General features: G+C 38.8%; 1 protein-coding gene across 28 annotated transcripts in view; it reads right to left on the reverse strand.

Annotated features, from left to right (window-relative positions):
• DLGAP1 (DLG associated protein 1) overlaps positions 1–27814 on the reverse strand; it is an 871196-nt gene that overhangs the window by 173151 nt on the left and 670231 nt on the right. For all 28 annotated transcript variants that reach the window (XM_035718637.2, XM_035718634.2, XM_035718633.2 and 25 more), the window contains 2 exons: positions 23806–23983; positions 8874–9114 (listed from right to left, as the gene is read on the reverse strand). In XM_035718637.2, the coding sequence (XP_035574530.1) occupies positions 8874–9114; positions 23806–23983 (419 nt within the window). The remainder of the gene's footprint in view (positions 1–8873; positions 9115–23805; positions 23984–27814) is intronic.

Genomic DNA, 27814 nt, shown 5'->3' on the forward strand with positions numbered 1-27814 from the left:
TTTGTGATTGTCTAAGCAGCCTTTTTTCTTGATAGATCCCAGTTGTGGAGGGTGTGCCAAGATCTATGAGTGTTCCAGAGGGATGGAATCTCAGTCAGCAAATAGTTTCAGGCTAATTGGAGGTACACCGTCAGACATCAGATTTTTAAGGTAGGCAAATATACAGACTCCTGCGGGACAGTAGTCATAGACCCTGCTGGCCTCTAGACCCAGGGATCTGGAGGTATCCCCTTAGTGAAAATTCTGGACTCTAAGTAAGTGTATGTGCTCTTTTTGGGAGGTACTAGCAAGTTGTAGCAGGGCCAAGTGAGAGCTCAAAGATGGTATTTCTCAGTCGGCATTCTCTGAGAGCACTTCCATAGTTTCTAGATGTGTGGTAAACTAGAATCCTGTCTGTCAGGCTGAAGCTTCAAGTCAAGTAACTAGGCCTTTTTCACTGGAGGACTGGGGGTATGTTTCAGTCTACTGTTGGTGTAGTGCCCTGGAGGTAGTAGCATGTGTAGAACTGTCTCTTCATTTATTTCAGACCCATGGGGCCCCAAAATGCCATCCCCTTTGGCCACTGGAGCCAGGTGCTGAAGGAGTGTCCCCTGTGTGGAGCGCATGCACTGACCAACTATGGTGGGGTTATGACGGAGTAGTGTACAGGGGCAGGGCTCCCACCTGGTGGCTTAGATGTAGTCATGATGGAGTGGCATCCAAGGATAGAACACATCTGTCAGGGCTAGCAGGCTAAAGGAGAGTAAAAAATGGCCTCTGCCAGTGCTCATGTTACAGGGTAGAGGAAGAATACCAAAAACGGTGCCTGCCAGCATCTCTGTCCCTGGAGAGAGTCCCAACAGGCTCTTGTTTTTTCTAGCAAGTGCTTTAAGAATAGCAAATACATTGCCTTTATTAATTGTGTAGGTGCTTTATGAACTGCTGCTTCTTTGCTGGATCCTGGGATGAAGGAGTCTGCATGTGAACCCTTTAAGAGTGGAGTTTCCATTCCCTACAGCCTAAGAATTTCCTGGACATGCACCTCATTGGTATTCAAAATGAGACTTTTGGGGGAATCATCTCTCCAGTGCAGGTCCCAAGGATTGGGATGCTTGATGTGGGGCACAAACCCCTTGCTCCTCAGGAAGAAGTTCGATGTTTGTGAGACCCTTTCCAACTAAACTGCTGTATCAGGGGTGGGATTTTTGGCAGGACTGCATCTCTATCTCTCCTATTGGTCTTGACATAGCCCTTTTATCCTTTGTGGAGGAGCTTGTTCAGGTAGTTTTCAGGGCTTTTCCAGAGGGTATTTCTCCATCTTTACTTGTACACTTGTGTCCATGGGAGGAGATGAAATCAGTATCTTCCTCTCCTGTCATCTTGAACCAACTCTCCCTTTTTTTTTTTTTTTTTTACATATTTAAGTTTAAACCAATGTTTCACATTTAGACAAACCAACATGAACATCATGTCAATAATATGTGAATAAAACATTTCTTTTTTTAAAAAAAGGAAAACACAGGTTTCAAACATGGCAGCAGCTAAGTGAAAATTTGTGGGAAGAAAGAATGAAAGAAAAGAGCTTCTATATTACAGACAGATTTGTATTAAACTATTTCAAGGTATACTATACTAAGCATTCAATGATGAGTAAGGAGAAGTTAAGAGTCTGCTCTGTAATTTACTAGCAGTAGGGCCTTGCATAAGTTGTGTAAACTCCATAGGCCTTAATTTTTTTGTATGTTGAGAATGATACATTACATACATGTCCTAGAATATTCATTAGGATTACACAAGACCGTCTATGCAGCTGGTTCAAAATGCTTGTCAAATAGTAAATGCTAAAAGGTTAGCCATTTTCATTGTTAATAAAGTAAGCCAGATTGAGACCTCTAAAATCAAAGCCAGGATAGAGACATTTTAATGTGTAATTTACATAATACTTCCTTATTGATGATTTCATAATCATCCTTATTGATTTATTACTTCCTTATTGATTTGAACCTCACATTAACCATAAAGGCCAGAAGATCTTGGAGCCCCTTCACTATTGGCCATGTGACAACCCTCTATACGAGCAAAGGTGGACTTTAGAACTATCTACAGAGCATGGCACCTTGAAGCTTGGCACTCTATTCCTGAGAGGTGATTTATACACAGCAAAACAGCTGGAGGAGATGAAAGTATAAGAAGTTTTTCAGACTTCTTTCTCTATCTAATAAGACTTTTGCATCTTATGACTTCATAATGTTTCTACGGGAATACAGAGGAATTCCAATTCAAGTGTCCCATAGAAGAAAGGAAAAGTTATAGTCAAAATTCTTCCAAAGGTTACCACTCTCAGTTTTCTCAAATATAAAAACCAGACAAGTTACCTCATAAGAGGCATAAGGTGGTGCCATAATAAATCTTATTTATTTATTTACTGCCTCCTCAGATGGAGGAAGTGGATGGTCTCCATTTTTACTTGGATGGTTGGAGAAATTCAAGAAAGGGAACCTCATTAGCAGAGGAACAAGAAACCAGTCCAGGCTATGTTTGAATATTTATTACTTGATCTTATCTTGAATAGAAAAGAAGGGCTCTTTGTTTAAAACACTTCTGGCTGCTGTCTGCCCCCTTGGATTTCTGAATCTTCCCTTCATTGCTTTATAAATACAACCTATTAATTGAATTAGTGCCTTGTAGAAAGAAGTATGCTTTCTCTGAACCCTAAGGATGCTCCAAAAGTGGTCATTAAAACTGGCAAGAGAAACAGCACTATAATTTCATTTTACACATAAAGAAAATGAGTTCGGATTAACTTTATAATCAAGCAATGAAGAACTTAAAGAGCTGGGATCCAAACAAGTAAAGGGCTATGGCTGGGAGACCAGGGGGTTTTATTCTGACTTTGCCTCTAGTCAGAAGCCCACCTTAGTTTTCTTATGTTAAAAAGGGGTCAATGGATTAGATCAAGGGTGGTACCCTTTTCCAGTAAAGACTCAGTAAATATTTTTGGCTTTCTGGGCCTTAGTCTCTCTGCAACAATTACTTAACTCTACTATTAATGAGTGAAAGCAGCAACAGAAAATAAGTAAACAAATAAGTGTGGCTTTGTGCCAATAAAATTTTATAAAAATAGGCAGAGGGGTTGGATTTGGCTCGTAGATTGTAGTTTGCAGATCCCTAGACTAGATGATGTAGAAGTTTCTTCTGTTAATATTTTATGATTCAATTTGTCTTAATAGCAATGCTATTTCCCAAGGAAAGTTACCTTGATTATCCAATCACCAAACATGCAGTTTGTGAGGTCTCTAAGTATTTTTCTGCTATTTGTTATTAACAATAGCCAAGATATGGAAACAACCTAAGTCCATCAATGGATGAATGAGGATGTGGTTTATATATATAGTAAAATATTATTCAGCTACAAGAAAGAAGGAAATCCTGCCATTTGTGACAACATGGATGGAACCCTGAGGGCATTATGCTGAGGGAAATACATCACATAAGGACAAATACTGCATGATGTCATTTATAAGTGGAATCAGAAAAAAAAAAAACTGAACTAGTAGAAACTGTAGAATAGTGATTATGGGGCTAGGGGGTGGGGGAATTGAGATGTTGGTCAAAAGCACAAATTTGCAGTTAGAAGATAAGTTGTGGAGATCTGATGCACAGTGATTATAGTCAACAATGCTGTATTATATACTTCGAAGTTGTTGAAGGACTAGATCTCAAATCTTCTTGCCACAAAAGATAAATGATAATGATGTGATTTGATGGAGATGTTAGCTAATGCTGTGGTAATCATATTGCAGTATATATAAATGTATCAAATCAACAGGTAGCTCATCTTAAACTTACACAATGTAATATGTCAATTATACTGCGATAAAAACCAGTATTTTTTTGCACCTTCTCTACCCCTTCTTCCTCCATTATTGAATGCCTACTATGTGTGTTGCAAATACAAATTATTGCCTTAATGTCATTCTGTTCAAGATCTTGCGCATTAAGGATTTTTGTTGTTGTTGGGGGTGGGTGGGGAGCAGAATGTATGGGAACGAAGGTGTACAAGGGTAGGGCGCATGAAAGTAGCTTTGGTATCCTGGGTGGGATGGCTGTTTGGGGGTGAAGACTCAAGCAAGTGGGAAAACTCTTGGAAGGTGATCTTGGACCTCAGCTGATCAAAGGGTACCTGCTTTTGCTGAACTGAGCAAGAACTTGAGTAGGTGGGTCAGAACTGGCAGCAATGATAGACTGTGAAGTAGGATTATGGAAGAGAATGTGTCAATTTAAGGGAAAATATGATCTCATTAAAAAAAAGTGTAAATATTGGTGTTACTGTGGCCTCAAGCCACACCCAGGAGGGCACACTGCACTGACTCCCTGGCTGGAGGACACTGGCTGCTGGCCCGGGAAAATGCTTTATCCTAACTTCCAGGAAGTTTAGGAAAAATAGAATCTGTTGTGAGTATCCAAGAATAATGAGCAAAGGAAGGTCTTGCTGACCTTTCTGGGAGCTTCTTGCAGGAAAGGAAATCAGTTCAACTCCACTAACTTTTAAGGCTTTCCCTAATAAAAAAGAGTAGAGCAAATAACGCCAAACGTTAAGAGGCACTAGGTGGCAAATCAACCTCTTTATAAAAATTGTGCTATTGCTACCTAAAGCTTCTTTGAAAAGCTTCTAATTGAAAAAAAAATGCTTTTCTGGAACACCCCCCCCAGAATTCCATATCATGATAGTTTGCTGATTTATATCACAGTATAATTTTTAATCAAATATTATATTGGCTTTTAAAATCACAAAAAGTAATGCCTATTTAAAAATTTCCCTCTGTCCCTTCTACCTGATTCTTTCACCTACTACTTGCTGGGTAACCACTACAAACAGCTTATATTTTTGTCCTTTCTGACCAAGTGTGTGTCTGTATCTACTGATGATTATCATACAATATTTTTGCTTGTTCACCAGATACAAGTCTGTCTGTCTTTGCTACAATGTCTTAATGCTTTTGATAGATGGTAGAAGCTCAGTGTAGGAAGCAACAAGAAAAATTCTTAACACATACAATTGACTTGTTATATTCCACATGAAGCAAGTTTAATACAATATTCTGAAGTGAATGTTCGACTATATTTCCAGCATCTAGTTCTACCTTTACCTAAAATATTCAGGCAACTGAGGTAAGGTTGCTTGTTTTCCCACAGTCCTGAGGTTAATTGCTCCACCATTAAGCTGCACTTCCTTACAGTAGCTCTAATCCTAGTCTAATAGTCCTGGGTACAGCGGTTTATATAAAAGCTTGTTGAATTTATTAGATGGAGAGATATCTGAGTGCTTGAAGCGGATGACAGGCTGAAAGAATATAAGATTCTATCATAGTTACATAGGCCAAAACGTTAATAAACCAAAAGAACCTAAAAGAAGTGTAGCTATAAGTCACTCTATAACTCTGTTCCTAATTGGCCCTGATCTGCTGGGATGAGTTGCCATTCTTCCTCACATTGTTTAGGGGGTCCTTGGGGCCACTTTTGGCTGAGCGCATCCTCGTGACACTCTCACATGGTGGCAGATATTTTTGTGGATTTTTGTCTATGATTTAATTTTGCTAATATGAAGAATAGACATGGCTAGAAGAGAAAAGCTAATATATTTTGACAATTTGAACAATTAGAATGGGCCGACACAGAAATCAAAGACTCAGCATGTGCGTTGTTGTGGGGGAAAAGTTACAGCTAATAACTGCAGTTGACAAAACAGAAGAACTTTATTCAAGCAAAGGGAAGTTTAGGAAAAATAGAATCTGTTGTGAGTATCCAAGAATAATGAGCAAAGGAAGAGAAGCAAAAGGAGAAATCTACGTCATGTCCTACTGAACACGGATGTAAATTTGACCTGTGTGCATGGGGGAAATGGTTAAAATTAGAGCAAAGTAATTTCCTGATTTCCACAAATGAGCACATTCTTTCAAAAATTAGTAGGTTTTATGAGAAAGTAGATTTTTCCGTGTTTTCTACAGGAAATTATATTTGATTCAGTGTAATAAGGAAAGCAGTAGAAGAAGAAAATTGATATGCTAGTACTGAGATCATGTGAGAGGCAAGGAAAAGTGTGGGCGTGAAAGAGAGAAGAGACACAGGAATAATGAGAGAGGGGTAGAATGAATGGCACAGAACCTTATTTATATCCTAAAATAATGATTTTTTTAAAAATTTTTATTTATGATAGTCACAGAGAGAGAGAGGCGCAGAGACACAGGCAGAGGGAGAATCGGGCTCCATGCACCGGGAGCCCGACGTGGGATTCCATCCCGGGTCTCCAGGATCGCGCCCTGGGCCAAAGGCAGGCGCCAAACCGCTGCGCCACCCAGGGATCCCCAAATAATGATTTTTTTAAAAGAACAAATTTATGGCATAGAAAAACTGAACAGTGACATTAGAATCCTTAAGGCCAGATTCGTAAAATGTCTGATGGGCCTACTTAGAAGCTAGTACAATGTTTTAGTCCTTAATTTGTTAATTTTTCCATGACTGTAAAGATCATCTATCATAATGTTTAGTTTGATGAAGGGTGAAGTCATCAGCTGCCTTGTGCAAAAATCTGGTATTTTATGCTTTACCACTCCCAGGGGCATGTCATGTCTTCCTGCCCCTGCCCCTCTGCAGCTGTGGCCAAGCATGGAGCCTTCCCACCCTCAGAAGAGCTGCAGGCAGCCGGATGTAGCCTAGTTCTTAGGATGAGACACACAGAACCCCAGAAGAAGCGATGCAATCACCTCTGATATTTTCATTTATCCCTCTCTGTTTTTGGGTGTTCTCCTCATAGGGTCCCCAGCTAGAGACCTACCAATCAATTTATATTCTAAAAGGAGCAACACCCTCCCAGATTCTACTCATCTTCTCTGATAGGCTTGTCAGATTCAGCAAATCACAAATAATTTTATAGTATAAGTATGCCACGTGCAACTTTGAGATATACACTACACAATTATTCACTATCTGAAATTCAAATGTAACCCTGGATGTGATCCAGCAACCCTATTGTTGGAACTCCAGGAATCTCCCAAGTATCTGGGAAAGGTCTCAGAAAAGCCAGATGTCCTGGCATGTGGGGTGAAGAGCACAGCACAAGAACTGACAGTAGGAGGTGTAAGAAAATTGTCTCTCAAAGGACAAAGCCACAAATCCTCTGAGAGGGGAGCAGAAAAAAAAGCTGTCCTGGAGTTTCTTGCCGCTTTATCCACGGCACTGCTCCTCCAGGGGGAAGGAGACAGCCGGTGGCTCTTTTCCTTCCCCTGGCACTTCTGGGCAAGGAGGTGCATACTGTGTATTTAACGAGCGATTTCAGCACAGGAGAACAGCTGGCAGGCGGCGAGACTGTTAGAGCGAGCAGTAGACTAGATGGTGGGAAAGCGTAGGGTGGGGGTGAAAATGGGACAAGAAGAGACAGTGATACGCTATAGGCACAGGGCAGATCTTCAAATTACAGTTACTGCATGAACATAAACACAACACAGAAATATGCCCATGGATGATTGAAATTTTTTTTTTTTTTCATTTTGTAAGTCAACCTTATTTGTTAACCTCATCTGTGGCTGTTCTTGTAGAATTTCCTGATGAGCAAGAATGTACATCCACCATTTGGCTGGAGCCAGCCAGCTGAGGACAGAGTTGCTGGCTCCCTGTAGAGCCTTGGAGTCTGTGCACTCTCTGGAAGCATCCCTTTCTTTGATCCTGATATCTTAGCTTGTGTTGGTCAAGAATGAACTCTCCGCGTTTAACCTCTAATGGTTTCTTACACATTGCTACCTCAACTCCGCATCTCTAGTTAGTGGGGTTTTAACTCAGGTTTGAGGACCTATTACTCCCCAAGCCTGCAAAAGTTCTGAATGATAATTACTGGCATTTGATGCACTTAGAATTAAAATTAAATGCTGCAATAGTCTGGCACAAGCTTTGTCTTGTAATTTATTCATTATTATTTACCATGACTCTAGGTTTGATATCTTCCTGTAGAACTACTCTGTATTGTAGTTACATTGAATTCAATCATATAGTTAAGCCTAGTTAAGATGGAGGGGGTTCTCTTCTTGGACCCAAATATTATAAAAAACCTCCAACACACACACACGTTGGCATAGATAACCCATAGCTATATTTCTATGCAGGTTTCGGTGTCATGGAAACCAGTAAAACTCTTCTGTGTCTCTCTGCTTAAAATCTGATAAAAAATACAGTTCAACTGCATCAACTGAAGTGTACGTTAGAAGGAAAAGGAAGTGATGTATACATATGACAAAAGGTTTTAAAATACTGAAATCTGTCTTCATTATAATGAAAGAAAACTCACTAGATGTTCAACTAATATATCTGGATCATCTGTTTCTTCCTTATTTTCTTAGTGATATTTCAGGTCTTTGGGGGGGGGGGTAGTCATTTTGTGGATATCTTGCAATAAAAAAAAGGCATTCTAACTGTGGGATGCTCAGCAATGGGGGGGAACCGATTTGCTTAAGGGTCACCCCTAAAGGTCCGAGCCTGACTGTGGCCAGCAGGAGTTGGTGGGATGTGTCTGCTGGCTGCTGGGACAGCTGTGTGGGGATCTTGGGGAGACCCCACCTGCCCCCTTGGCGCTGTCCCTTCTGGATCTGCAGTTGAAGTTTCTCTGTTGATGCCAGAGGTGGAGGCAGAGAGGACTGTGAAGGCCGCCCAAGCCTGGGGACGGAGGCAAAACCGTGCTCTGTAGGGCACAGGGGGTATTTCGTTACTGGCGACTGCCCGGGGACAGCGAGGACACCGTGTGCAGCCTTCTGGGACAGCCGAGCCAGGCCTGCGGTGGCCCCGGCTGCGGTCGCGGGGTGGGGTGGGGGGTTGGGGGGGCGGGGACAGCCGCGGCGCTCACTCACCGGTGCTGCTCTGAATGGTCCTCACGGTGGTGGTGGTGCGCGGCGGCGAGGAGGACCTCAGGGACACGCACTCGTCGTCCTGGGAGCAGCCCTTCTCGATGGCCCGCACGTAGCTGTGGCTCCGCATGCGGAAGCAGCCGGGCATGGGCAGGTCCAGCGCTTCCACCGCCTGCGACTCCAGCTCGCTGAACACCGACTCGCACACCGACTCAAACTGCCCGTTCACCTCCATCTCGCTCACCTGTGGGCAGACCCGGGTCCGTGATCCTCCTCCCCGCCCGAGGAGCAGCTCCAAGCCGCACCCTCCACCCTTGCCCCCCGAAAGACGCGCTGAACCCCAAAGCATCTTATCCCCTCTGCGCTACCATCCACAGTGGAACTGCATCTCGTTTGTGACCTCACACCGTCGGTTCAATTTTAAAGAATAAAAGGAGCGTTATTTTCCCAGTGGAGGAAGCGTGGGGCTCGGAAGTCTCCACCAGGGCCTGCCCAGCCAGGCGCTCCTTCCCTTGCTGACCCACGCACACCTGGGGAACAGGGTCAGCAGTCCACCGACAGAGTTGGGGTATTTCCGTGCAACGCTTCTTTTTTTTTTTATTTTTTTATTTTTTAATTTTTATTTATTTATGATAGTCACAGAGAGAGAGAGAGAGAGAGAGAGAGAGAGAGAGAGAGAGAGAGGGAGAGGGAGAGGGGCAGAGACACAGGCAGAGGGAGAATCAGGCTCCATGCACCGGGAGCCCGACGTGGGATTCGATCCCAGGTCTCCAGGATCGCGCCCTGGGCCTTCAGGCGCCAAACCGCTGCGCCACCCAGGGATCCCCCGTCCAACGCTTCTAAGCAGAGGCATTTGAGAAATAGCATTTTTATTCTCGTGCTATGGAAGTGACTGGCCTGTCAAATATTTCCAGTGTCCAAAGCAGCTTCGTTTAGTGCAAAGTATGGAAACAGGCCCTATATTTTCTGGCAAGAGACTCTCATTCTGCACAAAAATAGACCAAACCCAGATATGTCAGAATCTTGAAAAGCACTATGGGGATTTTCAATCTACGCACTATCTAAAGAAGTTTCATTCTTTATACAAAGCTGATAGGGTTCACAAATTATGTGTCTTAAAATCTGCCAAACGAAGTCTTTGCTGTTTTGGAGGAAATTAGTTTTTATTTACTTATATTCCTCGGTACATAACTTTCATTGGGTTTGAGCACCACCTAAAAAAGAAAACAAATAAACCAGACCAGGTGCTCCCGTTAACTTCTCGCAATTTTTCTCATACCTATCTGGTTTGATAGGTAGGGGAGCATTCGTCATATTTCTGCCACCCTCTAGACCTTTATGTTTAGTTTCCCTAATATTAATGAGTAATTAAGAATTTAGCAGATTAGACCATAAGCAAGCTTAGAGCAAATACTGAAAATGATTGCAATTATTGACTGTTTCTTCATTTTGTGTTATCTGAGGATATACTTTGATAATGGCAAATTTCTTTAAACTTGGAGGTGACCAATTAATTACCTTTAGGCATATCAAGTAGACAAAGATATATTTTTTAATGATTCTTTGAAGCATAAAATAGCATTTTCACATACTTTATCTAATTTGACATAAAATCCCTCTGTTTTCAAGGATAATAATTGTATGTGTCCATATTAAAAAATTAAATACGCATATATCTCCTTGTTTTTAGGAAATACTTGGAAATGCTTTCACAGGTAAAGGGACATGCTATTTGCAACAAACTACAAGATTGAGAAAGTGAGCAAATGAGCCCAAAGGAATTTGAATATGAATCTGGGACAAGGATGTACAAGAGTTCTTTGTATTTTACAAGGAACTCTTCTGTGAACTTGAAATAATTTCAAAGTAAAACTGTATTTACGTGTGTGTGTGTGTATACATACATACATACATACATATATACTTTATTAGGTTTTTCCCCTAGCAAGCAATTTTCCCCGTCTGCTCAGAGGGTATATATGCCCCCTCCCCTGTTGTTCATAAAAATTGGACCATAAAGTAAATATAATTCTGCATTCTGTTTTCTTGCCACTTAACCTTCTATATTAAACTTATATCTTAATAGGATTCTCCTTCATTTTCTTCTAATCTTTTGTTTCTACTATATACAAATACAGAAAACCACACAAAATAAATTATAACTTCATTAATTATAATAAGGTAAACACCCTTGTAACCACTATCCAGATCAAGAAAGAGCTTTTCCAGGCACTTCAGAAACTCTATATGCTCTACCCTAACAATAATCCCCATCTTTCCTCCAAAAGTAACACTACATTGAGTTTTATCTTTATAAAGAATAATTTTGTATAAGAAATATAAATTTTTATAAATTATGTAAATAAGATTATTATATAAATAATGTATTATATAAAAATGTATTTATTACAATAAATAATAATGTAAAGAATTATTTTCATAAGGAAATGCTTGAGTTTTTTTTCACTCATGTGTATCCCTGGACCCTACAGTTTAGTTATACCCTTTTAAAAAGTTCTATATATCTTTTAATTCACTTTTAACATATAGGTCTCCCTTCACCCATTTTTTGAAAAAGATTTTATTTATTTATTCATGAGACACACACAGAGGCAGAGACATAGGCAGAGGGAGAAGCAGGCTCCCTTCGGGGAGCCCGATGCGGGACTTGATCCCAGGACCCCAGGATCATGACCTGAGCCAAAGGCAGATAGAAGCTCAACCAATGAGCCACCCAGATGCCCTATCTCCTATCCATTTTTTAAATTACAATTTATTTAGTAAGCATCTGGGTTGTTTGACCTGTAAAGCTTCCTACAGTCTGGATTTGCTGATTTCATACTCATGGTAGGATTTAGCATGTTCGCCTGTCTTTTGTATTTCCTGAAAACTGTAAGCTAGATCCGGGGGCTTTATAAGATTCAGATTCAATCCCTTTGGCAAGACTAGAGGTCATGTGTTCTTTTATCAGGAGACACATTATGTCTGGTTGTCTCTCTTTTTATGTTGTTAGGAGTCATTTGTGCTCCAAGCCTACATCCATCAATTCACTGGGAGTTGTAAAATGGTGATACTCTAATTCCGTCATTACTGTAAAAGTTACTAGATGGAACATTTTTATAAATAAACGCTTCCTCTCACATTATTTGGTTACTCAGTGTTTTAGGTCATAGAGAAATGGGAGAATAAATGTTTGTTTTTTTTCCCCCTTGTTTATTTTCAAGATAATAAAAATTTTCCCTCTTATCTACCAAAGGTGATCAATTAATTTTTCAAAATATCAAAATGAACTCATAGATTTAAAAAATATTTCATGGTTTTAAATTCACTTCAAATTTGAACTCAAATTTGTCTTATTTTTAACTGGTAGGAGCCTCTTACGTTGACTCCTGAATCCTTTTGACAAGAAACTAGTAGTCTTTGATAGCTTGATAGTCCTTGATAGCAGGTATGTCAAGGCATTCTAAACTCATCTTAAATCTTTCCTGTTCAGTCCTGGAATCAGTATTTTTTTCAAAAAGCCCTTCTTCTTTCAGTGGGAAATGTATCACAAGAACACAGTCTGGGCACCAGGAAGCTTCATTGTCATTGCTACTGGGTTGGTCACTGTTCAGTGGGCAAAACTAGGTCTTTCAGTGGGAGTACCTAGTGAATATGTCCAATTAAAACTCAGATTGCAGAGTTTTGATGTAATCTATCTATCTATTTAAAGATTTTATTTATTATTTGACAGAAGGAGAGAGAGCACAAGCAGGGGGAGAGGCAGGCAGAGGGAAAGAGAGAAGCAGTTTCCACCCTGAGCAGGGAGCCTGATGTGGGGCTCAATCACAGGACCCTGAGATCGTGACCTGAGCTGAAGGCAGATGCTTGACACTCAGGTAGTCTTCTAGATTATATTTATCCTTATGCCTCGATCTCATACTAAAATCTCTATTCTCGGGGGGCATAGGGAATGATAGTATTGCGATAGTCTACAATTATTCATTTGTTTCTTCCATAACATATACATAACCATCTCAGCACACGAATAATACCGTGCCCATGTCAATATTGGAAACAGTTAACAATTCCTCTGTGGGTATGTATGCACTCTCCGTTCTTTCCTCATTTAAAACAGTTGTACTGTATTTACATTGCAGAGCACTAACCTACATGTTCTCTCCTGCTTTAGCCCTCATTTAGTCTCTTATAAACATATATTTAATGCTTGCCACTACACTTTTCATATAGACAGATTATTCTTTTTCAAAATCCTACAGCTATGGGTCAAATAGTTCTAGGTGGCTTATAAAGGAAAAGAGCAAATCCCTGACCCACCTTACTTTTCACCACCACCCTCCTGCCCCGTCCAGATTCTCCCTCCCCAGAGGCAATCACTTTTAATTGTTCCAGCTGGATCTTATGGTATTTGCATCCATATTCCCAAAAACTTGCTTATGTGAATGGTTGCTACATTCATGGACCTCTGATAACCTATGTGGTTTCCTTCCTGCCTTTAAAGCATTACCCTTGGGGCCTCTGTTTCCCTATTGTAATCTATGGCTGCCAAGCACACTGCTGTCCTGGGAGCTCTCTTCCCTATCACTGTGGGGGTGCCCTTCATTATCTTGACTGTGGTAGAGTCCCTGTCTCCTCTTCCTTGTTTTATTCCGTCCTTTTGGTGGAACACATCTTCCAGTGCTTTCCTGGACAAGGGGGCCATCTGACATTGATGGAAATGTCTGTATTCCACCCCCACTGTTAAGGAAGAGTGTGCTTGCATTCAGGATTCTAGTCTGGATCCCTTCTTTCCCATGTTTTAAGGCTTTGCTCCTTATCTCTTAGCCTTCATATATGCTAGAGTTTGGGAAAGTGGATGCCTTTCTCATTCCTGAGACTTTCCATATGAACTGTTTTTTTCTCACCCCTTTTTGAAAGCTTTTTAGGATTTTGTTGTCCCAAATGAGCTAACATTTTACTGTGATGTTCCCTATGTGCACATTTCTCCATCAGTTATGGTGGGTAGGAGATCCCTGGGTGGCTCAGGGGTTTAGTGCCTGCATTCGGCCTAGGGCGTTATCCTGGAGTCCCAGGATTGAGTCCCGCATTGGGCTCCCTGCGTGGAGCCTGCTTCTCCCTCTGCCTGTGTCTCTGCCTCCCTCTCTCTCTCTCATGAATAAATAAATAAAATCTTTAAAAGAAACCAAAACAAAGAACAATTGAGGTGGGTACTGGGTAGGCGCTCTCAATCTGCAAAATCATGTCTTTCAGTTCTGGGACCATTTCTTGAATTATTTTATTAGTAATTGCATTCCTTTTATTTATTTTTTCTGGAACTCCCACTAGTCAGATGTTAAAATCCAAGAAGCTCAAAGAATTCCAAGAATAAAAAAACACGAGAAAAATACATTGATGCATCATAATTTCCAAAGCAATCCTGGTAAAGAATGAAGCTGGAGGACTCACACTTCCTGATCTCAAAACTTACTGCAAAGCCACAATCATCAAAACTGTTTCGCATTGACATAAAGACACATATAGACCAATGAAACCGAATCGAGAGTCCAGAAATAAGTCCATACACCTATTCACCACTAGTTCTTATGTCTGGTCATAGGGGTTGTCTAAAGCTCATTGTCTAGTAGATTCCTCAGGTTGGGCTCATGGAAATGATGTTTCCTATGTTCATTTATGCTTATAATAGTTTGCCTATGCCTTTTATATGAAAGTCAGTTTTTTGAGGGTGTAAAATCTTTTCACATTTTGCGCTCTTGAATATAAATGTTACTCAGTTTTCTTTTGTCCTAAACCATTGTTAAAGAATCTGATGAGAATTTTTTTCTTTCAAATTTTAATTTAAATTCTAGTTAGTTAACATATAGCGTAATATTGGTTTCAGGAGTAGAATTTAGGGATTCATCAATTTTTGTTCTTTTTAAGTCACTTGCTCTTCTGTCTAGAAGTCCAAAGAACTTTGTTTTCATTTTGTTTTGTTTGAAATCAGAGTCCTCTAATTTTATCAGACTATGTTTCAGTTATTATTTTGGGTCAATCTCAGATGTAATTTTGAAACATCTTTTTGTTTCATTAAAGTTTTCTTTAATGGTTCTTTGCTTTTCTTCTTCAGGGAGGTCTGTTATTTATATGTTCAATATTTGCCCAAAATATTTATCAATGTCTCTTGAATTCTTTTTACCTCTTCATTTCTTTTTGATTTTAAATATTTCCCTGCTTTTTAGATTCTGTTTTCTTAGTGTATGAAATGTCTCCCATCACTTGCTTCTATAGTCCTTCTAGTGTAATCTTCATTTCTGAAATGATTTTTTCTTTTACTTCTAATTCTTTCCTGGGTTTTGTGACATCATTTTTAAAATTTTGAAATTAAGATATAGCTTTTTCTTTCATATCCTATATCATGTTCTTAATGTAGTTTCGTGCATTTTAAAATATAGTTGACCCTTGAGCAAATAACACGGGGGTTGGGGCATCTACTTCCCACTCTTGCACACTTGAAAATCCACATATAGGGGCATTAGGATGGGGCAGTCAGTTTAGCATCTGACTTTTGATTTTGGCTCAGGTTGTGATCTTAGGCTCCTGGGATAGAGGCCTGTGTTGGGCTCTGCACTGTGTATTCAGTGCAGTCTGCTTGTCCTTCTGGTTAATAACTAGAATCTTTACTGATAACATGAACAATTGATTAACATGTATTTTGTATCTTATATGTATGATAAGCTATGTTTTTACAATAAAATAAGCTAGAGAAGAGAATGTTATTAAAATCATAAGGAAGAAAAAATACAATTACAATATAGCACTATATTTATTGAAAAAAATCCACATATAAGTGGACCCACACAGTTCAAACCCATGTTGTTCAAGGTCAACTGTAGTGTGTTAGAATTTTGATTTATTTTGTGGTATGTCTTTCTACATGCTTTCATTTTCTGTAGGAATGTTACCCTGTTCCTTATTGTCTTTTCTTCTGATAAGTGACTTTGAATGCAAAATCAGTTCTTCTGATCTTGAGAGGGTGGATGCAGTCAAGATATCCCCCCAGATTCCCAGGATTTTGTATTTTATTTTATTTTATTCTATTTTTTTATTTATTTACTTATTTAAGCTTTCTGAGATTTCCTGATTCTTTTGCTCCTCTCCTCAACTTTCACCTGGGCCTTTTCTTTTCTTCTTTGCTATTGTCTCTAACTTGCTCAGACTTGATTCCATTCCCATCTGTTTCCTTTCAGCCCTGGGCCCTGCTCTGGAAGGAAACAGTGGTTGGTTGGTTTCCAATGTACATATGGGCTCAGATTGCCCCAGTCTTCTTTGAATTTACTTCAGGCTCCTTGAATTTATCTGCTATTAGAGAAGTCACATCCCTCTCCATTTCAGCTGCTGTTCTCAAATAGGTGCCCTGAACTTTTCAGTGAATACCTGTTGCTGTTTTGTCTTGCTATGCTCAAGCTTGTCACAAGTCATTGTTTCCCTGTATGTCTTCCTACACAGATGTGGATGCAATGCAGGGTTATGGCTACTTGTGGTTTGCTCTCACCCACTTATATTTTGGGTTCATGGAATATCTTGTTATATCTCACTTTGTTATAAGTGTTCTCCATGCCTTTTTGGTTTTTCTACCTAGCTGCTCTCTTTTTATATGGATACTCAGGGAAATTCAAACACTGTCACTGCCACCATAATATTGTCTACTATGATTATACTGTAATTTATTCAACTACTCCTTTGTGGATGATAATTCAGATATGTCCTTGGAGACTGTGCTATGACCAACATTCTTGTGTATTTATCTTTATATATTGGTACTTTTATTTCTGTATTGTAGAGTTCCAAAAATGGGATTCTTGTGCCAAAAGATATGTTTTACATTTTGAAGATTTTATCAGTTACTTCCAACTGCAGCAGTTCACCACAAACAGCAAGAATCCAGAGCTCATTTCTCTGCATGGTCACTAGAACTGCATATTAGCAGTTTTTGCAACTCTTATAGGTCAAAAATGATATTGTGCTTTCTATTTATCAGCCTACTAGTGTACATAAACATTTTGCTTATTGCTTAAAGATGAGTATATTTACTCATCTTTGTATTTTTCCCTCTGATTTGCTATTTTTATAAGTTTTGCCCCACATTTTTTCTTTTTCTTTTTTCTTTAAATTCAATTAATTAACATACAGCATACTATTAATTTCAGAGGTAGAGTTTTGTGATTTATCATTCTTATATAATACCCAGTGCTTATTACATCACATGCCCTTCTTAATGCCCATCACTCAGTTACCCCCTCCTCTCAACCACCTCTCCTCCAGCAACCCTTAGCTTGTTTCCTATGATTAGGAGACTCTTTTGGTATGTCTCCATCTCTGATTTCATCTTGTTTTATTTTTCCCTCATTTCCCCTAGGATTCTCTTTTTTGTTTTTAAAATTCCACATATGAGTAATATCATATGATAATTGTCTTTCTCTGATTGACTTATTTTGCTTAGAATAATACCCTTTAGTTCCATCCATGATGTTGCAAATGGAAAGATTTCATTTTTGATGGCTGAGTAGTATTCCATTGTGGGTTTGTCTGTGTGTGTGTAATATATATACATATATATCTGATAGATATAATCTCACATATTTTTAATCTGTAATATATATTATATATATAAAACATCTGATAGATATAATCTCACATATTTTTAATCCATTCATGTATCAATGAACATCTGGACTCTTTCCATAGTTTGACTGTTGTGGACATTGCTCCTATAAACACTGGGGTGCAGTTATACCTTTGGATCACTATATTTGTATCTTTGGGATAAATACGTAGTAGTGCAACTGCTGGATCATAGGGTAGCTCAATTTTTCACGTTTTGAGGAACCTCCATACTGTTTTCCAGAGTGGCTGCACCAGTTTGCATTACCACCGACAGTGTACGAGGGTTCCCCTTTCTCCACATCCTCGTCAACATTTGTTGTTTACTGATCTGTTAATTTTAGCCATTCTGACTGGTGTGAGGTGGTATCTCATTGTGATTTTGATTTGTAATTCCCTGATGCTGAGTGATGGTGAGCATTTTTTCACATGTCTGTCAGCCGTTTGTATGTTTTCTTTGGAGAAATGTCTGTTCATGTCTTCTGCCCATTTTTTGACTGGATTGTTTTTTTGGGTGTCGAGTTTGATAAGTTCTTTATAGATTTTGGGTACTAGCCTTTTATCTAAAAATGCATTTGCAAATATCTTCTCCTAGCAAATATCTTGTTTTTTGGTTTGTCGATTGTTTCCTTTGCTGTGCAAAAGCTTTTTATATTCATGAAGTCACAATAATTCATTTTTGCCTTTGTTTCCCTTGCCTTTGGAGACATTTCTAGCAAGACATTGCTGTGGCTGAGGCTAAAGAGGTTGCTGCCTGTGTTCTCCTCTAGGATTTTAATGGATTCCTGTCTCACATTTAAGTCTTTCATCCATTCTGAGTTTATTTTTATGTATGGTGTAAGAAAATGGTCCAGTTTCATTCTTCTGCATGTTTGCCCCACATTCTTTTAGGTTGTTTATCTTTTCATAGTTATTGGTAGAAATATTTTAGGCAACTGGAAGCTATTCTTGGTATGTTTAAATATCCCCCCAACAATTGCATTTTAACTTTATGATATCTTTTGCCACACAAAAATATTTAGTTTTTAGTTAGAATAGATGCTAATCTTTTACTTTGTTTCCTGGAATTCATATTTTATTAAAAGTTATTTAATCACTACCCCAAATCATACACATATTTTCCTAATTTTAATTTTTGTCATTTTGTGTTATTGTTTAGATTTGAGATCTAATTTGAATTTATTATATGGGAAGGAGTAGTTTATTTATTTAAAGATTTTATTTATTTGAGAGAGAGAGAGAGAGAGAGAACACTGGCTAGGGAGGAATAGAAGGAGCAAGACAAGCAGATTCCATGCTGAGTGCAGAGCCCAGTGTGGGACTCTATCCCATGACCCTGAGATCATGACCTGAGCCCAAGTCCAGAATTGGAGGCTCAACCGACCAAGTTACCCAGGTGCCTCAGGTGTAGTTTAATGCTCTTTCTACTAGATCATGGGCAATTTGCTTGAATTCTCTAATCCTCACTTTCCTCACCCGTAAAATGGATATAATGGTACCTATCTCCTATGGAGGCTTAGAGGATAAAAATAAAATATTCAAAATGCATATTATATTTCTAGGCACATGGTAGACACTCCATAAATAATGGATGTTAGAGATAGTGTAGTGGGAAGAATGAAACAATTTACTTCAATTGTCTAAGACTGAATTTCATAGATTAAGAAGTGATATTTTTTTATAGTTGATATGAAATTAAGATAATATAAAAAGCTTCTTGTATGTAACAGGTAAGCAATATATGATGACTAGTCCATTGTTATCATTTCCATTATTACTACTATTATTAACAATATTGTTGCTATCAATACCCCCCATACAGTAGGTACTGAAGAAACTTATCAGTGAGAGGTCAGGATACTTGGGTTTCTAGATTCTGTTCCTGACTGTATTCCTAGACACTTAATTCATCTGAGTATTTCTTTGTATATATACAATGAAGGGATGGTCTAAGTCACAAGTCACAACTAAACTGCCGGTATTACCCCTGAGCATAACTGCCTATTCACTTAAAAAAAAAAATGATATAGAAATTCAACCCATTGCCAGACAAAAATGTCTGTCGGCTTCTAGTTTACCATTCTAGATGAAGATATTTGAGAATTGGTCTTGAAATTAATGAAGACAGGGATGCCTGTGTGGCTCAGCAGTTAAGTGTCTGCCTTTGGCTCAGGGTGTGATCCTGGAGTCCTGGGATCAAGTCTCACATTGGGCTCCCTGCATGGAGCCTGCTTTTCCCTCTGCCTGTGTCTCTACCTTTCTCTCTGTGTCTCTCAGGAATAAATAAATAAAATCTTAAAAAAAAAAAGGCGACATACATTAGGCTAATTTGGAAATGACTGTTATTATACCAAATATATATATTTAAAATGTGACTTTTAAAAATTCTTTCTTCTCATGGGGACTGTTTTAAAAAGTCCCCATTTTGGGACACCTGGGTGGCTCAGCAGTTTACCGCCTGCCTTCAGCCCAGGGTGTGATCCCAGAGTCCCGGGATCAAGTCCCATGTTGGGCTCCCTGCATGGAGCCTGCTTCTCCCTCTGCCTGTGTCTCTGCCTCTCTCTCTCTCTCTCTCTCTCTCTCTCTGTGTCTCTCATGAATAAATAAAATATTTTTTAAAGAGTCCCCATTTTATTATATATATAGAACAAAATATAGAAAGAGAATAAATATAAACAAGTTCCGTTTTTCTATACCATGCAAACACAATCTGTTTTTAGGGATATTTTACTTCTATGAGGTATGAATGGCAGGAACAAACAATTTAGTTATTCTAGACCAATATCTTGGCTTACAACATTTTACTCTGATATTTCTAGGAGACTTTGATGAATAATATATCAGGTTTTAAAAGGAGGGGGAGGATATTTTGCATTTAAATTATATACTATTAGAGCTGCTACTAAAGATCTAGAAGAGAGAATATCCCCAACATCATAGAAGCTGACCACTTTTTGAAAAGTCTAGAATATATATGGTAGTATTGCTTTGAAGAGGAAACTATTTTCCTTTGAATAATGACAATGTTGGGACTGCAATAGTTTGAAATTATCCTTAAATATATTGTTTTACTTGAAAATTGAAATATGGGACTAGAAAAATGATGTATCATTAGGAATCCATTTAGGATGCCTATTCTTTCTGTATTTTACTTAAGGCTAAATGATTATACCACAGAATTGCAGAACTTGACCTGCTCTAGCGTCAGGGCCCTGCATGTGTCCCTGGTTTGTTGATATCTTACTAAGCTATCACTAGGACATGAGATTGTTTCAGGAAGTCAGATCTGTGGCACAGGGACTAAAGTCAGGCAGTTGTGTAGATGCAATGTCCTGATGGGGGAAGTGGTATGTTTTTCCTAGCATGATTTAAAATGTAAATATATAAAATTATGAAAGCAGTGAATGGGTATCAATATTTTCCAACAATTTTTTTTAAACCTGCTGATGAATTCCACATGTATGACAGCTGGATTTATAGACTAATTTATATTTCCAGAAGGCTTTGTGACTATGAAGGCTGTCTGGAATAAACATAAGCTTAAAGAAATTTTAAACATATTGCTTATTGTGAAAAAAGCAATGACAAACAAGTTAAAATTTTACCAAATGAGGCACCAATTATTTTTCTGAGAGTTGGGGTAGTATCCTTGGACAGCGTTAGCACAGATAGGCATGCATGTTCTTGGAGGCTTCTTTAAAGTAAGAAAATGTACAGTGGGCAGATATTGGAATCCCCCATGCCAGCTTTCCCCAATTCGCACTCTGCCCTGCTGTCAGGGCCTTGTTACCGCCCCTGCCTTTCTCTTCAGCAATGCATTTAGAGTAAAGAGCTCTGTTTTGAAGGTAGGGGCAGAGTAAGAGCAGTGATCTTATTTCAGGGTCTCACTCTGATAGATCAGAGATGCTTCAGCTCTCAGCCTATTGTTCAACTTCAGTGCTTGGCTTACCACCATCACCAATACCATCATCCTCACCCCTACCATCACTACTGCCCTTACCGCCATCCTCCTCCTCATCACCACAATTACCACCACCATCTTCATCATCGCTATCACCATTTGCAGCAGCACTGCTAGTAGCATTAATTCTCACCTTGATGATCACAATGTCTTCCAAACTGGCTTCTCTAGTTCTAGCCATTTATCCTCTCATCTTTCCTATGTTGTTTCCATATGAATTATCTCACATTAAAGTTCTGATCATATCTCTTGCCGGGTTAAAAGCTGAAGTTTTAATAATCTATAATCAATCTCATTTCTAATAAATTAAGTCCAGCCCCCTGGGCCTGGCATGCAAAACCATGCATTAAAAAATATACCCAGGGAGGGACACCTGGGTGGCTCAGTTGGTTAAGTCTCTGCCTTCAGCTCAGGTCATGATCCCAAGGTCCCGGGATGGAGCCTGGCATCTGGCTCCTTGCTCAGCAGAGCCTGCTTCTCCCTCTACCCCTCCCCTCTGCTCGCACTCTCTCTTTCTCTCACTCTGCTCTTGCTCTCAAAGGAAGAAGGAAAGAAGAAAGAAAGAAAAAGGAAGAAAGAAAATTAAAAAGATATATTCATGGCAAAATTCAGGACAGATTTCCCATTGCTGCCTCTACAAGTATTCTGCGCTTCAACAAAATTAGAATTTTCCCTATTCCTTGAATATGCTTTAAGGAAACATTTTTTCAAAGTTCAGATCAAATACTACTTCATTAGAATCTATTGAAATATTTGTTAAAATGTATATTCCTAGATTGGATGCCTGGAAACTCTCTTTAGAATCCTAAGTTCTTTTTTTCTCCATAGTTTCAGAACCTTGTTGACTATTTTGTGGCCACAAAGTCCCATTTGACATCTGGTTACTTACATATCTTACAGGGTGTTTTATAAAATAATATTATGAAAATATAAAGCAATTCACTGAGTGTCTGACCCAATAATGGTGCCTCTTGTTATTAATACTTGCCCTACCTACCTCAGAGTGTTTTGTGGTGTTCAAGTAAATAATAATTATGATAGCACTTTTATCTTTTTTGTATGTTCTCTTATAAGCTCTTGGTGGGAATGGATTTTGTACTGTTCATTGCTGAATAACTTGTATGATCTGGTCCAGTGTTCTGTTCAATAAATACTAGCTGATATAGTAGTTATTTTTGTGATAGAAATTTAAATTCAGAGTTCCTACGCATCATTTAAAAAACTACTCTTTGTGCTCCCAGAGGAAGCCAGCCCCTGGGGCACCATTGGCTCCTCTGGTGGCCCCCTAAAAACTGCAGGATCAGAACCCCCAAGAGTCCCAGGTCTTCTGCTCCTGATCTTAGGTAGCCCAGCCCTCTCCCATATTCTGAGGGGACTTTCAGCTGAATATTTTGGATATAGCATTACATTGCCTTTATTGAGTCTTTTTTTTTTTTTTTTTTTTTTTTTTTTAAGATTTATTTATTCATGAGAGACACAGAGACATAGGCAGAATAGGCAGAGGGAGAAGCAAGCTTCCTATGGGGACCCTGATGGGGCACTTGATCTCAGGACCCTGAGATCACACCCTGAGCCTAAGGCAGAAGCTGAACCACTGAGCCACCCAGGTGCCCCAACTTCATTGAGTCTTAATCCCCCTTCAGGCCTACCAGTTCTTAGAAGTGGCTTTTGTCTCATTACCAAGACACAATGTTCACCTGGGACTCAGTTGCAATAAGTAGATTGTATCTCACTTTCTGTCCCTGGGGCCCTATCTTGATGACCTGGTCAATACTTTTACTTTTATGATTAGATACCACCATGGTTTTGCCAACAATATCTACTCTGTCCTTCTATCCTTCAAACATCTTTACAAACATCATCCATCAACTTCTTTTAAAAAAATTTTTTTTTTTTTTAATTTATGATAGGCACACAGTGAGAGAGACAGGCAGAGACACAGGCAGAGGGAGAAGCAGGCTCCATGCACTGGGAGCCTGATGTGGGATTCGATCCCGGGTCTCCAGGATGGCGCCCTGGGCCAAAGGCAGGCGCTAAACCGCTGCGCCACCCAGGGATCCCACCCATCAACTTCTTAATGGCAATTTTGCTGGTACTGACTGCTGATGAATTTCCATGGACTTGCTCCAGTGTCCTTTATCTATCTGCAGAGGACCCCTTCCCTGCTGGTGGACTGTTGATACCAGGTGCTTGCTGTAGCTGAATGTGTAGCATTTTGATTGAGCTTCCTAGCTGATCCATCAGTGGTTTACTTTGTAAGTGGCCACCCCTTAACTTCATGCCCTGTTTCCACTAACCCTTATGCAGGGAATGGCCCACAGCCTTGGTGCTCACCTGGCTGATGGTGCTCATGGCTCGCATGTAGCTCTCATTCCTAGAGCGGAACTTTGGTGATGTGAGCAGGCCAGCAGGGTCAAGGCTGTCCAGGCTTCGGTTGATGGAGACTTCACTTACTGCCCTCAGGTAACTATGACTCCGGATCTGGAGTTTGGGGGAGTGTTCATTGGAAATCCTAAAAGGGAACAAGAGAAGGGGCACATTTAGTCATATTCCAACATGTAAGCAGTCATAAGATGTGAGGGCTCTATTGTTGATGTGGCACCCTAAACACTGGGGTGAATAAAATAGATGCCTTCCTCTGATTACCAGACTCCCCCATGGTGTCTTAGAAGGAAAAACTTCTGACAGGAAATCATTAAGATCTGATCACAGTAGAGAGCAATTAAAATTCTCTTTAGCCCATGAAGTAATTTCCTCATTTGCATTTTCCCACATATGCTGGGAGGGAGATAATAGTGCTGACTTCCCTGCCCCAGAATCCTGTCCTGTGTGGTCTGTAAGCTTTGTCTTTTACCCACTTCCTTTCTGTGGCCAACTTTTTGTTTTTGGACTTTCTAGTAACAGCAGTGGGTATATATCTATAACTATATTGGTGTCTCTACCAATTCTTCTATCATCTATTTGTCTATTTATCTTCTTCGTTTCATTAGTGAACGAAACTTAAATTTTAGCCATTAACAATGCACACATCTGGGCAGCCCCAGTGGCGCAGTGGTTTAGCGCCGCCTGCAACCTAGGGTATGATCCTGGAGACCCTGAATCAAGTCCCACGTCAGGCTCTCTGCATGGTGCCTGCTTCTCCCTCTGCCCGTGTCTCTGCCTCTCTCTCTCTCTCTCTCTCTCTGTCTCTATGAATAAATAAATAAAAAAAATCTTTAAAAACAATGCACACATCTTAAATATTGATAGGTAAAGAAAGTCTTTACACACTTCATACTCTTTGGATTTTTTCCAAGATACATTTTAAAATTATAAAAATAGGAAAGGCTCTTTGCCAAGCTATACAGGAGTACATAAAACAGAAAGTGGGTCTCCCTCTCCACCTGATTCTGCTCCAGAATTCCATACTCTTAAAAGAACTACCTGTAGAAGTCTGGTGTATATCCTTCCTGCATTTCTCTCTATATATACGAACAACTTATTTTCAGTTATTTTTCAAGTTTGCTTTCACACAGGATTCAGAATGATTTTTTTCAGTATTCAATTTCTTTTATTTTTGCTGAAACATTGCAGTAAAAATGAAAGTTGATAAGAAAGATGTATGCCCAATATTATTATTTTTCACTATTCTGGAGATCATAACCAATGAAATTAGAAAATAAAAATATACAGGGAATATAAGTATTGTGAAGTAAGAGATAAGCTTCATATATTTAATGATATAAAATTATCTAGAAAGCTAAAAAAAAACCCAAAAAATTATTGGAATGCGTAAGAGAGATCTACAAAATAGCTAGATACAGGGTTAAAAAATACAAAAATTAATAGCTTTTCTATATACTGCCACCACCAAATAGAAATTTTAATTAAAAAATCCCATTCAAGGGGTGCCTGGGTGGCTTAGTTGGTTAAATGTCTACCTTTAGCTCAGGTCATGATCCCAGGGTTCTGGGATTGACCCCTGTGTCAGGTTCCCTGCTCCATGGGGAATCTGCTTCTCTGTCCCTCGCTCTCCTGGTATGTGTGCTCTTTCTCTCTCTGTGAAATAAATAAATCTTAAAAAAAAAATCCCATTCAAAATGGCAAAACATAAAATATGTACAAATTATAAAAAATTGCAACAGAGCTTTATGAAGAAAATGATACAACTTTATGGAAGGCAATAAACAAGGCCTAAATAAATGTAAAGGAACATAATTTCTGGATGGAAGTAATATTATAAGAAAAAAATTAAAATTTTCCTAAATCTACAAATTGAATGCAATTGCAATAAAAATTCTCAGATTTTTTTATTAGAGTGTAACAAACTCATTTTCAAGTTTATATGAGATTGATAGCAGCAATTTATTCATACGAGCCAAAAGGTAGAGGCAATCCAAATGTCTGTCAACTGATGAATGGGTAAAATATGGTATATCTATTCGATGGTATATTTGGCCATAAGAAAAAGTTTAATATTGATATATGCTACAATATGGATGAATTTTTTAAACATCATGGTAAGTGGAAGAGGCCAGTTGCAGATCATATGATTCCATTTATATTAAATATCCAGAATAAAAAAAATCTCTAAAGACAGAAAGTAGGTTAGTGGCTGCCTAGAGTGGGATGTGGGGTGCAGTAAAGGAGAAGGAAGATGACAGTGTTGGGGGTTGATATCCAAAAGGTAGGGACTTTTTCTTTGGGGTGTTGAAAATATTCTAAAATTGATTGTGGTGATGGTTGCACAACTCTGAATATGCTAAAGACCATTGAATTGCACATTTTAAATAAGTATGCTGTTAGTATATACATATTACAGCTCAATAAAACTGTTTTAAAAATCATATGAGGACTCAAAATAATCAGATTTCCTAATGGAGTTTAGAGAGTAGACTGTGGTTGGCACAATAAAAGAGGGAAAGCCCTTGAAGGGGTTGCAATATGGAGATAATTTAAATAACAAGTGCTAGGATTGAGTTAAGTAGCAGGGGAACTTGAGCATATGGATTTCAGAGCCCATATGAAGATTAAAAAAACAACCAGAAAATAAAAATAAAGAAGGAAATAAATATCCTATCAGATCTCAAAGATACATTATAACCACAAAGATGAAAACAGTGTGGTATTGTGAAGGAATAGAAAAATCAGTGGAATAAAGTACAGAACAGAACTGAGTGGGTATCTGAACTTAGTATATTGCAAAGGTGGCAATTCAAATAAGCAGGAAAGAGATCAATTACTTAAAATGATGTTAGATGAGCTTTGCGTCCACATGGGAAAAAATGGATTCCTACTATCCATGTAGATTAAGAAGACTAAAGACCAAATATTTATAAATTTAAAATTGTTTAATATATTATAGAAGAATGTGTTTTATAATCTTTAAAAAAAAGATTTTATTTATTAGAGAGCACAAGTGGAGGGGAAAGGGCAGAGGGAGAGGGAGAAGCAGCCTCCCCACTGAGCAGGGAGCCAAACATTGGGCTTGATCCTAGGACCTTGGGATCATCACCTGAGCTGAAGGCAGACCCTTATCTGATAAAGCCACCCAGATGCCCCTATAAACTTTTTAATTTTTTTTAAGATTTTCTTTTTAAGTAATTTCTACATGCAAATTTACAACCTTGAGCGTAAGTGTCCAGTGCTATGATTGAGCCAGCCAGGCACCCCGTATAATCTTAATTTCTATACCTAAAAACTTAAAAAATTATTATTATTAATTAATTAATTTTTAAAGGTTTTATTTATTTATTCATGAGAGACATAGAGAGAGAGAGAGAGGCAGAGACACAGGCAGACAGAGAAGCAGACTTCGCACAGGGAGCCAGATGTGGGACTCAATCGTGGGACTCCATGATCATGCCCTGGTTTGAAGGCAGACACTCAGCCACTGAGCCACCCAGGCGTCCCAAAACTTTTTCTTTTTTTAATTATCAGAATTTTATGGAAAAACTATAAAATCTTATGGAAGGCAATGAATAAAGCCTAAGAAATGAAAAGAAAGTGGTGGAGAAAGATTTTAGGAACAAGATATTGATATTAAAAGCCATTAAGAAAGTAACAAGTAGAACTCCATAAAAAATTATTATTTTTTTCCACAAAAAATTATACCTTGTTTAACAAAAAGATACTGTAAGGAAAGTTAAGAATAATAGTCAAGGTAGGAAACATATTTGCAAGACCACACAAGGTAATGAAGAGGATTCATGTCTACAATATTTAAAATGGACTTAGTGAATAAAAAAATAATGCAAACAATGCAATAAAATATGGCAAAGGCTCAGTAAATTAGAGAAATATTGATAAATATAAATACCATTTGTACATCAGATCCAGGCACACCCAGGTCCATGTCCACAAA

Source organism: Canis lupus, chromosome 7, assembly GCF_003254725.2.
Source record: "Canis lupus dingo isolate Sandy chromosome 7, ASM325472v2, whole genome shotgun sequence".
In the NCBI taxonomy this organism is placed as follows: Eukaryota; Metazoa; Chordata; class Mammalia; order Carnivora; family Canidae; genus Canis; species Canis lupus.